Genomic DNA, 15,219 nt, shown 5'->3' on the forward strand with positions numbered 1-15,219 from the left:
TGGTGCTGGGGAGGAAGGAGGAAGGGGGGGGGGGGCACGGCCCACGAATGCCTCCCAAGGTACCAACCCTGCAGTTCCAGCCCCAAGGCATGATGTTGCCGCCACTACACTTCACCGTGGTATGGTGTCCTTTTGATGATATGTTTTGTACAAAAACATCAACATACCTTTTGAATTTTATGGTCAAAAACTTCACCCTTGGTCTCATCACACCATAACATTTTTCCACATGGATTTGAGATACTAGATATATGTTTTTGCTAAATTTAGCCAGGCTTGAATTTTTTTTTTTTTTGTGAGAAAAAGCTTCCGTCTTGCTACCCAACCCCATAGCTTAGACATGAATACAAGAGCTGGTTGTCACATGATAGAAGTAACCAGTATTTCCCAGAAATTCCTGCAGTTCCTGTAATGTTGCTGTAGGCCTCTTGGCAGCCTCCTTGACCGGTTTTCTTCTCGTCTTCTCAGCACTTTTGGAGAGATCATCCTGTTCCCGGTAGCGTCACTGTTGTGACACAATTCCTGCACTTGTTGATTGTCCTCATTGTACTCCATGGTATATTTAATACTTTGAATTTTCTTTTATGCTCCTCTCCCAATTGATACCTTTCAACAAGTTCTTTGCGGGCCATGACTTTTTCAGTAGGATGGACCCAAGATGTCAGGAAAATACTACAGGAACAGCTGAACTTCATATGAAGTTGGTCGCTTTAATTGATGGCAGTTGTATGCCAACTACCATTTAACTTGTGATTGAATGTAATTGATTCTGAAAATAGCCACATCCTGTTATATTTCCCCCCCCTAAAAGGCTTCTTTTTCCACCTTATTTGTATAGATGGCGATTTCACAGAAGTGAAAGGTTTGACATGATGTATCTTGGTTTCTTTATTTATATCACAAAAACTTGCTGTTTTAACAGGGGTGTGCAGGCCTTTTATATACCCTGTATGTAATTCTAGCAGTATAACTATATGGTATTTTTCTTAATAAAAATCCCAGCTGATTAAGGAGGTAAATACAATGTCAGCTCAGTCTTCCATCAACTTGTATCCTTTTTCTTTCCACTCCACTGGCAGCTGATTTCATTTTCCTGAGAGGCCCTGTACCTGCTTCATGGACAAGGAGCAGCTTTATTCCCGATTGAGCCACATTTCATTTGTGGACACGTGCGTGTGCATGCACGCGCGCACACACACGCACACGCACACACACACGTTGGTTTCATCACATTTTATTCGTCTGCTTCGCACTCGCAGCTAACTGATGCAGTGCGTCTCGCTGGACAGTACATTGGTGTGCGGGGAAATCCAGTGACCAAAGATGACTGGGACAGAGCACAGAGTACGGGCCAGGCACCCTGGGCACATTCCCACTCCTCTGCAGGGGTGGGGTGGGGGGGGGGTGGGGGCACTGGAACCAGCAGGACCGACATCCCCCTCCGCACTTCAGATGATCTTCACCACTGGGAAGTATTTGTGCGCTGAGAAGTCAAACTCTGGAAGGGCCTGCAGAGAAGGTGGGGAGCGGTTAGACCAGACATGGAGAGGATGAGGCCCAGCCTGTGTAGTAAATTACTAGTGGCGTTATCAAGTTCTATATGCAAATTTTTATCAAAATGAAACTACAAATAGGGCGTGTTTCTCCGTTCATGGATTTATCATCCCAAGAGATTAAGTTCTGGTTATTTCGATGTGGGGTGGACTTTCCAGGAGCTAGAAGAATTAATTATCATTTCATCTTCAAACTACTAATTCGCAAATTCTGTTTCCATGGCAATTCTGTGAATTCAAGCCAACCTAAAGCAAACATCAAAACATTTTTGCAAAATTACCAAAATTTGAATGCCTCCATTAACAGTGTTTCGGTTTGCATCTTGAAAATGTACACAATGTAGGTCAATGGAAACGCCACTACTGGAGAGATGTTGTATAGCTTATGGCCAAGCACCCCATAAAACACTATCCATAACTCAAAATCAATCCTGTAAGCTCAAATTCACTTTTTATTTACAGCTCTTCAGAAGAGAACATTAATACTATTGGAGGGGGTGTAGAATGTAACGATGTAATGAATATGCTTGCAAGCTGGACGGTATGCTAACATGACAATGCCTGTGGATTCTGGGAGTAACAACATGTGCAACAACATGACCAAAGCTCTCGCTTTGTTTACATGCAGGATGGAATACTGTCTGTTTGCTGCCTGTACCTTGGTTTCCTTTTTGTGACCCCCTGCTAGAAGTTTCATTACCACGATGTTGGGTTTAGCTACTTTGAGAATTCTGTTCACCTGGTGGAAGAGATGCAGAAGTGGCAATGTAAAGGATTAAATAAAACTTTTATTTAAATTTAAGAACAAAAAACTATGTACGCTGAACATAAATTAATTTTAAGTACAAAAGGTACAACCCTAATACTTGAAATGCTTTTTAGACTCACTGCTAGAATTCTGACACCAAAATCAGAGAAAAGTAGTTACCCAGTAGAATGATTACCGCATAATCATGCGCTAGCCTTCAACCAACCTGACCAGCTCACCAGAGTAGAGTAGTCAATGATGACCTGAAACCTAACCTAGAACACTCCATGATGGCCCTTTGCTTGCCAATTCATACACATTTCATTTTAATTTTGTATTTACATATGATGTCTTGGTGAGATAAGATTTTACAAGTAGAATATCTTTGTTTACCTTGGTGAAAACGTGTATTATCTCAGGCAGTGCACTGGCATAGAAAACGTAGTCTTGCGTTCTGTTCAATTTTAAGTACTGCACTCTTTTTTTTCACTTGAAAACTCAACCTGAAGTATGTTTCACATACATCCTTTTCTGAAGAAATCTGGCAAATTAAACCATGCATTTACAGAACTGCCCAGTGTAATTTCCAACACGCTCCATTTAGGAATAGCCTATCCCATGGATGAAGCAGAGAGGCCTACCTCTGGGTCAGGGCTGGGCAGGTTCTCCAGGATCAGCCTGGCCTGCTGGAAATGTTTACTGGCCGCCATGTACAGGTCTGCTGATTGCAGTGCAGGGCTGTACTTCTTCAGATCAGACATTTCCTGGACGGGGGGACACAGAGATATGCAGGGTAGTCATTAATCAGTAGAGGGTTTGGTAGTAACCTCAGTAAACACTGTGCTGATTATCTCATCACATCTGCATCACTGTGAACACTCAGGCAAACCACAGGGACGTCACTGTGAAAGGTGTCATTGGCTAAATAACACTGTGGATGAAGGAGACACTATCCAGCCTCATGCCCTATGATGTTCCCCTGGGACCTGAGACCAGGATAAGTGATTAGAAGGTAGACAAATGGAAGGAAGGGTGAGGTATCTCAGAGGGAGGTCAGCACGCATCTGAGGTGCAGGTTCAGTACCTTGAACTGTATGTAGTGCACAGGGGGGGGCGTGACCACGCTGTTGAAGGGTGCAAAGCGGTGCTCGTAGCGGACCTGCTCGCTGTCCAGCTCGAACTTGGGCTTGCGCACCTTCCCGTCCATGTCCAGGGCAATCATCGTCTGCGCAGAGGGACAGCCTTAGCGTGTGGGACGGCATGTGTGAGAGCACACACGGAAACGTGCGTGTCGGGAACACCGTCTCCACGTTACCTTGTACATGCCGGCACACATGTTCTGGTATGCCTGACTCATCGTGATCTCGCGGCTCAAGGGACGCGCTATCCAGGGGGGGGAGGGAAATGGAAGTGAGGTTCAGTGTGTGAGTGCGCTTAGCAGCCCCTAGGGGGTGCACTGCTTCATCTATCATGCATCATTTCCTGCTCCTGGATAATCCCGGGCGCCCCATCACGCTATGAGTGCAGTATCCGGGGGGGGGATCCACCCAGACACTTCACCTTTTTTCTTCTTCTTGGACTTCTTGCTACTACGGCCCTTCTGCTGCTCCTCCAGGATTCGCTCCTCCGCCATCTGGGAGCTGTCTGCTCGACTCAGCGTGGACATGAGCCAGGCGTACAGGAACTCCGACAGGTACCTGACACACACACACACACAGTCAGCCAGGAGTACAGGAACTCCGACAGGTACCTGACACACACACACACAGTCAGCCAGGAGTACAGGAACTCCGACAGGTACCTGACACACACACACACACACACACAGTCAGCCAGGCGTACAGGAACTCCGACAGGTACCTGACACACACACACACAGTCAGCCAGGAGTACAGGAACTCTGACAGGTACCTGACACACACACACACACAGTCAGCCAGGAGTACAGGAACTCTGACAGGTACCTGACACACACACACACACACAGTCAGCCAGGCGTACAGGAACTCCGACAGGTACCTGACACACACACACACACACACAGTCAGCCAGGAGTACAGGAACTCTGGGAGGTACTGGAGACACATCTGATACTTGTCAGCAGATAGTTAGTACTCACTGGCAGATATAGCAGTACTCACCAGTAGATATAGTAGTACTCGTGCATGCTGTAGAGCTCCAGCTCAAAGCCGCTCAGCAGGTACTGGATCATGATGCGTAGGTTGTGGTACAGGATCCACGTTCCCAGGCAGGCCAGATGCTGTCTCTGGGGCTCCTGCTTCACCAGCATGCTGTGCAGGGCAGCGTCCATCTTCTCGGCCTTGGGGGACAGGGAGCAGACGTTGGGGGGGTCACGGGGGGGGGGCGGGCTTGACGGGAAGGCAGGGGGGACAGACACACACGCACCTCGTCCTGCAATGTGGCAAACTCCTCCAAGATGTGGCCCAGCTTGTCCCGCTGCCGGGCCCGGTTGTGGCCATGGATCTGGACGAGGCTGCAGAATGGCTGCGGGCAGAAGGACAGCATGCAACACTGCGTCACTGCCAGCATCTCGAAGGCAATGCGAAGCTCGCTGGCTGAAACATCCAGTTTGTCCCCAGCAGCACAGGACTCGGGGACTCCGGGACAGGATGCCAGCCCATCACTGGGTGCACAGTCACACTTACGCTATGGGCTGTAGGAGAATCTCCTTACTACGTTTTAACTATGGCACAACAAGCAGAGAACACACACACACATAGACACACACACAGTGCTAATCACTGAGCCTTAATGGAACAAAATTAGTAAACATATGAAGTTGAATAAGGTCATGAAATAATACATCCTGTTTACTGGACAAGCAGCTAGCAGTTTTCAGTTTTCAGTCAGCACATGTGTTGGGGTTCGAATTAATAAAAGATAAGAAATTGTAACACTGCAAGAGAATGTGGTTCTTGTGCTACATCCTAATGTACATTTCATTCCCTTCAGTTTTATCTTTGGACACAAGCATGGCTTGTTTTCACTTCTAAGAAAGTAATACAATTTGTCTTATGAGGTACGCTATGCTCTAAAAAATCATTTTTGGACATTTTAGCCCAGAAAAATTAAACGAATCAGTGATCAGAATTCAATCCAAATAAAAATTGCTCAGACATTTGCAATTTGCCTGACATGATTAGCCCCCATGCAGCCGACAGTAATCTTGTGGTTTTATTCACCACTACTGTACGCATTGTTTAATGCACCAGGGATCGTGCAGAATTCAGCTTAAATCCAAATACAGTGCAATCTCAAGAAAAAGACACTGCACATGGTCACGCGCGGAACGTACTCTGGAGCAGTGAGTGACGAAGGAGTCGATGTAGTCTTTGGCCTGGGGGTTGTTGTACAGACAGCACCTATGGGAAAATGGAAAAGCGTGATTGGAGCAGCCTGACAGGACACGGGCGGTCAGAGCCAGTCAAGGAGGCAGCACAGAGTCAGCCAGTGATGACGAGCGGAGAGAAGCTGGGGCCACTCACTTTGGGGAGAGCACTGGGGGGCTTACAAAGCTCCTCAAGGCATCCTTCATCATATCCTGCATTAAATGGGTCCCAAACACTTTCTTATTATCAATCAGGAACGTGGTCTGAAAGAGAAATGCGATTTTAAACAAAGAGCTCAGCGTCTTGTCTTTAACCTGGAATGCGTACATACCAAAATACATGTGCGTTAGCTTTTACAGCTTACCCACATAGCATAAACTGAGCTTTTACACTTTAGCTGCACCCCAGCCCCCACCAGAACCAACCCATATTTTCCTAAAAATAGTTCTGACCACATGAGCAATGTAATGTACATATATGGTTGGCGAGAACATCAGCATGACACCATGTGGACATGAGCAACACTAAGCATCCACAAAACGAGACCATGGAGGGCTGAGGGCTGCTAGAAATAACACCAACCTGGAGGAGGGACCTGGACAGGACGCAGGGCGACTGCTCACTGAACTCACAGAAGAAATCCTGAAACAATCGGAATCACACACACTAAGCCAGTTACAGGCCCTAAAATGCCATCAGTGATGAGTATGAAGAGTGTCATGTGGTGGGTGAGGCACTGTACCAGCAAATGCTTTCCTACATCACCTGATGAGTATCCATCACAAACCCAAATTTACAGTATAATGATGATTATATAGAGAGAAGTATATTCATAACACCTGATGCAGAGAATGATCCGGAAAGCACCCCCCTGACTGGCAGCTGGGGTACTGTGATGAGTCCGATTAAAATGCCTACCAGAATCCCATGCAGGTTGGTGGTGTTGATGACCTCACACACAGTCTTGATGCGGTCGATCAGCTTGCTGAAGTAGTTGACCATCTCCTCTCTCTTGATAATCTTGGCGTAACGGGGGAATGTGGGGGGCAGCAGCCTCTGGTTCACCAGTGGCTCAAAACCCATCATTATGGGATGATCTGAACAGGGAAACCAGGTTGCAAATAGAACAGAACCCCACCGTATGAGAAGCATCCAGATGAGAGACTTGGAGGGACCATGAGGTGGTCATCACAGACTTAACAAGAAGTTGTTGTTACCCATAATACCCATAACACCCTCTCTTACCCATAACACCTTGTGTGTTACCCATAATACCCTGCACAGAACCTGTATGTGTCAGTTTTGGAGGATTCCCAAACCTCCTTTGGTAGTGTCGTTCTGCGACTGGACTCCATGGTGGAGGGTGGAGTGGATCGCGGGGAGCAGGTCGGCCGCCTGGGACATCAGCTTCTGGGCCTCGCTCACGGAGCTGGTCTGACAGAAGCGAAGATCTGCTCATAAGCGGCGCTCGGCAACAGTCAGAGGAGCGCTATCATCACCCGGGAACAGCCACCGTAACCCGAGTGACACCTACTCCTCTCCAAAGGGAAGGTTATGTATACGTATGTGACATATCCGTACACAGAGCTATAGGAATCACTGGCTTCATGGAAAGATGCCCACATACTGTGGGTTAGAGAGACCGCCATACAGACCCAGGAGTTAATCAGCAAGCATAGTAGCAAGTAAGGGTCATTTATCTAATACTTTATCTTAACCTCTTTTGAACAATGTAATTCATTAAGATAATTAAGTAAAAACACTAACAAAAGAGATACAGTGATATAATGTATCTTATTGTAGAACCGAGGCCCCAGCTCGCTATGCCTGCCTTAATGTTCCTTGGTCCCTGTCAGGGTGACTACGGGGTCTCACCTCTTTCTTTGTAAAGGCGATCAGTCCAGTGAGTAGCAGCCGAGTGAACTTGATTCTGCTGAACAGCGCCAGGCACTGCTGGTGCTGCGTGAACACAATCGGCAGGTGTGAAACACCGGTGGGCATGACTCACATCAAATGGACTGCCTTAGCCCACCCAACGCAGCGGATTTAAGGAGCCACAAATAAGATGCAAGTGCTAACAAACAGTATAAAACTACAGCTTTAACTTCTGTTAATAAAGGGCGCAGCCATCTTGAATTCTGAGCTGAGGGTTGTGTAGAATTCCACTTCAGGGGGCTTTCCAGTTGAAATTTACGAATAGGAACTCGAAATTTATGAGCTTTCAAAGTCAAGATGATTTACTCAAATCATGAGAAGCTGCATCCAAAGTCACTTTTCATCAGCTCTCTGGCAAGAATGTACACGAGCATTTTCAGACTGTAATCGGTAATAAGGGACCTTCCAGTCAGACCTGTTGGGCACCTCCACCCAGCCGCCCCCATTCACAGAGAAATGCCCCCATAGGTCACGCCAGACATCGCTAGAATGGCTCTCTGTTCTTCTTAGTCTTTCTCCTAGAAACCAACAGAAAATCCCCAGCCCTGTTTTCCTATGGCTCTGTTATCCCCACGGCCGAAAGGACAGACCGGAAGAAAGATGGCCTCTTACTTCCAACTCCACCTCCGGGTCCCTCTGCTCACCCTGGCGGATGCGTGTGCTCTGTGAGGGAGGAGGGTAGAGGGGTAGGGTTGGCATGGGGGAACATCAGAATAATCAGGCAACTGAGCAGGATTGTGAAGCATTTAATGGCAAGATACAACTGGGGCAGGACGGTCCACTGAAGAGAAAGTACAGAATTAAGGGTTATAATTATAGAAGGGCAATGTGATGGGTCATAGTAATGGGAGGGCGGAGGTGCTCTGTGATGTATTTAAGTGGAGCGAACACCAGATTTAGGGTCTTAACTCTTAACCCCTGTCTGTCAGTGTCTGGCAAAGGACACCTTTGTAGATACCACAGCTGGCTAACCATCCAATCCTGCACTTAGTCTAATTCCTGTGAGTGCAATCCCACATGAACCCCAAGCCCAGGAACGGCGAACAGAGCTGCTTCTCATTCTCCTCAACAAGCAAGCACTTTGCTTCATACAATAAAAGTATTTTATGAATCTCTCCATTAGGCACATGAACAGTTACTATTTTGCAATTATGATTTGATGATATTTCTGCTGCTGGGCACGGAGTGTACCTTCACTCTCCTCTGCAGGTCGTCTTCTACATCCTTCAGCATGCCTGAAAACGAGCGTGCAGACATTACAACACTGACCGTGGCTGCACTGCTCAGGGAATTACACGTCAAAATGGACTTCATGATAAATGTCACAGTTCCAAAGGAGATGACAGTCTACAGTAGTACTGTATATCTTCACAGTGCAATCCGTTTACAGTGCAATTTATACTCTATAGTTACACTTTCACAGTGCAATGATATGTATACTTATGTGTATTATATATACTACATGCACTAATAAGTACTTATTCCTTTTGTATGTATAGCACAGCCGGAAGACTTTTTGCCAGAAAAAGCATTTCACTGTATGTTGTAGCAGCTATAACTACATGTGACAAATAAAGAATCTACATCTACTGAGAATTGACCCAGAAGGGCTCAAGGAAACTTAACAGCAGTTCTTAATCTAAACAAACCTCAAAAAGCCCATTTCATACAAAGTTATAACTAAATTGCATCGGAAAAAAATCATTAAAGAATGAAATTAATAATAATTGTAATAATACTTATTTACTATACACTATATGGACAAATGTATTGGGGCACCTGGCCATTACACCTAAAGAAACTTTTAGGACACCCCATGCTAAATCCTCAGGCATCAATATGGAGCTAGTCCCCCCTTAGCAGCTATAACAGCTGCCACTCTTCTGGGGAGGCTTTCCACAAGATTTTGGAGCGTGTTTGAGGGGATGTTTGCTCATTCATCCAGAAGAGCATTTGTGAATTCAGGCACTGATGTTGGATGTGAAGGCCTGGCTCACAATCTCCATTCTAGTTCATCCCAAAGGTGTATGATGGGATTAAGGTCCGGGCTCTGTGTGGGCCAGTTAAGTTCTTCCAAACCAAACTCCCCCATCCATGTACGTAACCATGACTGCATGGCTAGGTGCTTGATTTTATACACCTGTGGCAAAGGGTGTGAATGAAACACCTGAATTCAGTGATTAAGAGCGTGTGCCAGTACCTCTGTCCATATAGTGTATATCAATCACCATGAAATCAGACTGATTACCAGGGCTGAGCAAGGACTAATGGTGCTTTTCCACTGGCATACTGGAACCGAGCCGCCCCCAAGCCTTACCACGAAGATACACTAGTTACAGCCTTGTTCTAAGTAACTTTGGTTTTCCACTGCAGAAGCATCAGCTCAGTAAAGGCACTGCCTGGGCTGGAGAGCGACAGTGATGTAAAACCGAATAGATGCCTCTTTACTGTTCACTCGATGCACATCATGATTTACTATGCACTAATTTCTGCTAGCAAGTCTGTGAGAATTGCTATCTTATGTTAGCATCAAGAGCTAGCAGAATTAACATTCGTTTGTGTAAATTGCATTATGAATCCCATTCCGTTCAGCTATTCTATAGTACTTTTTTAAGCAGGTGGTTGGACATTTTCAAGTTCCGAGTTATCAGGAATGCATCAATACATCACAATGTGCGATACTACTAATAACGAACAATATATAGTATATGCCCCTTTTTTCCTTCAGATTATCCATGCATATCGATGCAGATCACCAGTATCTCCCTGCATTTCAACCAATAAGACTGTAGTGTTGGCACCAGCTCGGTCTGTTCACGCTACTAAGCAGGGCGTGAGTACAGCTTGGTTTTTGGTGGCAGTGGAAAAACTCCATAAAACTCTGCACTGATGAGCTGAAAAGCAAAGATCACCTGTTACTCGTAGGTCAGTCACATTGTTTGCCATTTTAAAACCGTATGTCATCGCCTGGAAATCCTCCTGTGAAACATAAAAGATTTTAGATGGTTAAACAACCACAAAGACTGGAAGGCTGCAATGCTTATAGCAGGGTTTCTTAACCCAGTCCACTGGGACCCTCAGTCCGTGTTTAAGTTCCCTCCCAGCTCCTGTAAATGTGGACTGTCTGGCAGGGAGCAAAAACACGGACTGTCTGGCAGGGAGCAAAAACACGGACTGTCTGGGGGTCTCCGAGGACTAGATTGAGAAACACTAGCCTAGAGGATTAGACAGCCTGCTTAGCAACTACAGAATGTAAAGTATACATTTTATATAACAATAAACTGAAACAATCAATACTGCTGTACTTCTTCTGTACATCTTCTATACTCAGATAAAGAACAGTGGACCAGAGACTGAAATAAACTTGCATAACAGAATGAATCCAGGCATGAATTAAACAGCTCCTCCGTAAGCCCAATCAATAGAAGCTGTGCTGTCGGATGCCAACCAATGGGTAATTTTAGCGTTTGCCTTGTATTAATATTAGCATTATATAATGAGACCAGAACTGAGGTGACATATAGACAAGGGGAGCATGAGGCTGATGTGAGGCTGAGCATGCAGGAAGCAGCAGGAGATGGTGATGTCTTGGCATCAGCGGTGCCAGAACAGGCAGGTGGCCTCAAAAGGGGAATCAGGAATGACGGTGCCAGGATTCTCTCTGGATATACCTCCTCAAACACGGCGGCCTTGTTGACCTTCTCACGGGCAATGTCGCAGACCTTCAAGATACCCAGAGCGAAAGCCTTCATGGCCGAATCCTGGATGAGGTCGGGGTTGTGGACATACAGGCAGGTGAACACCGTCTGAGCCAGGGAGTGGCCCTCCAGCCATGTGATCTGTAGTGACCAATAGCATCTCAGCAATAATGTTCTAGACAGTTCCTGACTCTCCACCAACAGGGAAGAAAGTCAGACCACAAGCATAAATTATCAAACGAAATTACATTTATAATTATGCAGTCGGCCCAGGGTATCCATGGGGGATTGATTCCAGGACCCCCCCCCTAGATACCAAAGCTGCTTATATAAAACAGCGTATTATTTGCATATGATCTATGCATCCTCCTGTATCCATCTCTAGATTAATTATAATACCTAATTCAATGTAAATAGCTTTAATGCTGCATTGTTTAGGGAATAATAAGAAAAAAAGTCTGTACCTGGTCACAGGCTACGGCAGGGTATGGCTACACATCACTTCATTCACATGGATTCAGCGCCGTGCTCAAAGGGCAGCAAATTCATGTTTTTGCTTTTGGGACTTTCTGGAATTTCTTTCTTTAAATCTTTAAATTTTTTTTGATCCACAGTTGGTTGAACGTGCAGATAGGGAAGTCGCGGATACAGAGGGCCGATTGCAATATAAAATAACACACAGAAACACTAACCAGACAACAGAAGCAGGTGTCCATAATCCCGATGAGTTCGGGCAGACTCAGATCGCTCACTCGGATGGCTCCATCCTATTGAAGAAGTGAGGAATTTGTTTAGGCATTTCCTGACACCTGCTTTGATTTCTATAGGGAAGTAAAATTTGACCTAACAGATGGTGAAAGTTTGTGTTCTGTCATCCACATAAAAAATATGCAAGGTCGTCATAGCTAAGGTATACCAAACAAAAACTGGGACTAAAATGGCTTAAAATAGACCATCAGTGGCATATATACTCTAGAAATATGTATTTAAAAAAACATAACAAAGGTGAAATTAAATGCACGAAAATAGTAAAGAAAATCATTTGTTGTGGCTATCATCCACTTTTCAAAGTAACTTCAGTGGCTGCCACACCTTGACTGCTTGCTCAAAGTTCAGGACCTTCCTGTTGACCTGGTTCCCAATCATGCCGGCATCCATCTTGGGATCCATCATCTCAATGGCGGACATGGCTTCAAAGAGGCCGAAGCTGCCAGTGAGCAGAGGCACGAGCTTTAACTCTGACGTCTATCCACCAGCAGACACTGTCTACAAAAGGCCAACACCTGCCTCCCAATGCATTTATTCAACTAAAACATATGATTGGAAAAACAAAGACTGGATCCTAAGAGCAACCATCTGCTCAGCTTGCCTTTGGGTAGTCTCCAGCCCAGAGTACGTTCTTTGCCAAGAAAAGACTGCTGACTGTTCATGTACTTTATCAATGCATGATTAATTGAAACTGAGCAAGATGGACTGAACACAAGTTACATGGTCACACCTGGATATGTGAGATTCAGAGTACTCACAGTTTGTCATGAAGAAGCTCCCCAAGATTGAGCTCTGGACAAAAAAAACAAATAGAATTCAAACAACGTACTGTCAAATCCACTGAACACAAAACAATCACGTTATGGTGCAGTATGACACTTACATAAAGACCATCGATAACTGTCAGGATGTCAGGCGATGGGAACTCTAATGATTTGAGGGCTGCATCAGCGTTTCCATTTTGGGAAATGAAAGCAAGTACGGGATGCCAGAAAAAACTAAGCTGGGAAGCTGCTGGAATTATTTTGCTCTGATGCTCAGTTTTAAGAAACAGCAAAGAATTGATATTCTGAAGAGCATTTCCCACGGGAAAGCCACATTCAGGTCACTGCCACTACAACACAAGTCCCCCTGAGCAGCCATTAGCTTACACAAACAGAGCAGCATAAAGAGGAACCCTCCAGTCAAACGATCCTATACCTTTACACCAGCTGCTAACCGTCACCACCCTTAAACCACTTTATACCTTTGCAGGCCCCTTTGAAGTCCTGAGTGATGTCCACCCAGTTTGCATTGTTCTTCATTTTTTCTGGGATACCCAGTCCCCAGCCAGCTTCATCCTCCTCCATCGATGACTTCATCACCATGGCGAGAGCTGGAAACAGATCCATCAAGTTCACTGGCAAAACAGGAACTAGTATTTCTGACCGACAAGAAGACCACTGTCAGGAGGTGAAAAGCAACAAAGAATTTTGTATCAACAAAGCGAAGTTTAATATAACCCAGATGCATTATTTTATATACGAGTTGACATTCTAACAGAACAATAAAGAAATTACAATTTACAAATAAGAATTTCTATTTAGGGCAGCACGGTGGCGCAGTGGTTAGCACGGCTGCCTCACAGGAAAAAGGTGCAGGGTTTGATCCCGGGTCCTTTCTGTGTGGAGTTTGCACACGCTCCCTGTGTTCGTATGGGTTTTTGCCGGGGGCTCTGGTTTCCTCCCACAGTCAAAAAGCAAGCAGGGTAGGTTGATTGGTGAGTCTAAATTGGCCCTGTGAGTGTGTGTACCCTGTGGTGTGTTGGCTCCCGCCCAGGGTTGGTTCCCAGGATAGGCTCCAGGCCCCCCGCCACCCCAGTGGGGAATAAGCGGTCACGGTAATGGATGGATGAATTTCTATTAAAAAAAAATACTGTTGTCAGGAATGAATTTAAATGATTGTAACACTTTACATTAACTGCACCTCCATAATGTATTCATAGAACATTCAACGCACCTTCATAATGCATTCATAGAACATTCAACGCACCTTCATAATGCATTTACCATTCATAAGATGTAAGTATACTTTAACATCCTAACATACTGTAACAGTTTTATATATACTTTAATAACACAAATTATGATTACACAATGTCGAATTTTGTTATTATCATATAACGTTTGTTATAAATATATATTAAAACTGTCAAGGTATTGTTAGGATGTTAAGATATACTTACATGCTACAAATTATGAATGTTCAATGACTGCGTTATGTAGGTGCACTTAATGTTCTATGAATACATTATACAGGCAATATGAAGGAGAAGTTAATGTAAAGGGTTACCAAATAATTTTTGTGGTACAGCAGAAACAAATGGACTGTTATTTTTAACACCCGACAAAACCAAAGAAAAAAGTGTAAATGTTTCACTACGGCGGAATATAGGAATAACTAGATACTGTATGAATGTATATTGCATGAAAATGTGAAAAGGTAATTATATAAAACTTTAAAGCCGGGTATTTGGCAGTTGTTATAGAAATATCGTGAAACTACTTGTATGTTTACAATCCAACTAAGGAAATGTTATTAGCGAAGACAAGACTGATATCAATATCTAAAGGATGCAAGTTTGCATCTTTACAAAGTCTGTTGCAAAGAAATACCGCAACAACTGACAGCTTAGTAGCTATTAATTTGGTGCGAGCACGCGGTCCTTCCCAAGAACTGTAAGGAGAAAACAGAGAAATGAAGCAGACTTGAATGCTATAAACCAGATTACCTAACCTGATTATTTTATCATTGTAAAACACTTACTGTTAACTCACGGTTCTCAGAATAATCTAACAGCTAATTAACTGACCAGTCTAATGCGACAGCCAACAGGATGATGTTCGTGGTGCTATTGCTACTGTTCCAATGGTTTGACGAAACGATAAGAATCACTGTGTTTTTACGTACGACATAAATAGGATAAATATATGCGATCAATAACACAATAAATATTCGTATACGCACCAAGCTAGCTGTTCTGTAGCTGCTTCGACCCCTTCTACAATCCACAGTACAACAAACGACAGGCACTATGAGGCAAGAAAATAATCTACCATAGTTTAGTGCATTGTGGGAGTCGTTGTGCCCAATACCACAAACAATATGTTAACTGAACGGTAGAAATA

General features: G+C 44.6%; 1 protein-coding gene across 4 annotated transcripts; it reads right to left on the bottom strand.

Moving 5' to 3' along the window:
• Positions 1-1,218: 1,218 nt before the first annotated feature.
• naa35 (N-alpha-acetyltransferase 35, NatC auxiliary subunit) lies at positions 1,219-15,212 on the bottom strand. Of its 4 annotated transcripts, XM_023802969.2 has the most exons (24): positions 15,059-15,160; positions 13,845-13,950; positions 13,299-13,427; positions 12,811-12,844; positions 12,377-12,491; positions 11,977-12,051; positions 11,258-11,425; positions 10,499-10,565; positions 8,778-8,821; positions 8,199-8,249; positions 7,527-7,610; positions 6,971-7,085; positions 6,570-6,748; positions 6,234-6,293; positions 5,808-5,914; positions 5,618-5,684; positions 4,708-4,806; positions 4,443-4,621; positions 3,862-3,998; positions 3,617-3,684; positions 3,386-3,526; positions 2,943-3,065; positions 2,212-2,292; positions 1,219-1,508 (listed from the first exon to the last, which is right to left on the bottom strand). In XM_023802969.2, the coding sequence occupies exons 3-24, from the start codon at positions 13,417-13,419 to the stop codon at positions 1,449-1,451; spliced, it is 2,175 nt and encodes a 724-aa protein (XP_023658737.1). In that variant the 5' UTR covers positions 13,420-13,427; positions 13,845-13,950; positions 15,059-15,160; the 3' UTR covers positions 1,219-1,448. The 4 variants fall into 4 exon arrangements, with proteins under 4 accessions (XP_023658737.1, XP_023658736.1, XP_023658739.1 ...); XM_023802968.2 differs by lacking the exon at positions 13,845-13,950 and having other exon boundaries at positions 15,059-15,212; XM_023802971.2 differs by lacking the exons at positions 13,845-13,950; positions 15,059-15,160 and adding an exon at positions 14,904-15,050.
• Positions 15,213-15,219: the final 7 nt, after the last annotated feature.

The sequence above is a fragment of the Paramormyrops kingsleyae genome, chromosome 2 (genome assembly GCF_048594095.1).
Source record: "Paramormyrops kingsleyae isolate MSU_618 chromosome 2, PKINGS_0.4, whole genome shotgun sequence".
In the NCBI taxonomy this organism is placed as follows: Eukaryota; Metazoa; Chordata; class Actinopteri; order Osteoglossiformes; family Mormyridae; genus Paramormyrops; species Paramormyrops kingsleyae.

What these genes read in the sequence shown, in the direction of transcription:
- naa35 (XM_023802968.2), bottom strand. Translation starts at nt 13,419, where the DNA reads ATGGTGATGAAGTCATCGATGGAGGAGGATGAAGCTGGCTGGGGACTG. An exon ending in GACTGACCTACGAGTAACAG is followed by an intron (nt 8,822 to 10,498) that starts GTGATCTTTGCT and finishes GCTCGTTTTCAG; the next exon opens with GCATGCTGAAGGATGTAGAA. An exon ending in TGTCCAGGTCCCTCCTCCAG is followed by an intron (nt 5,915 to 6,233) that starts GTTGGTGTTATT and finishes TTTCTCTTTCAG; the next exon opens with ACCACGTTCCTGATTGATAA.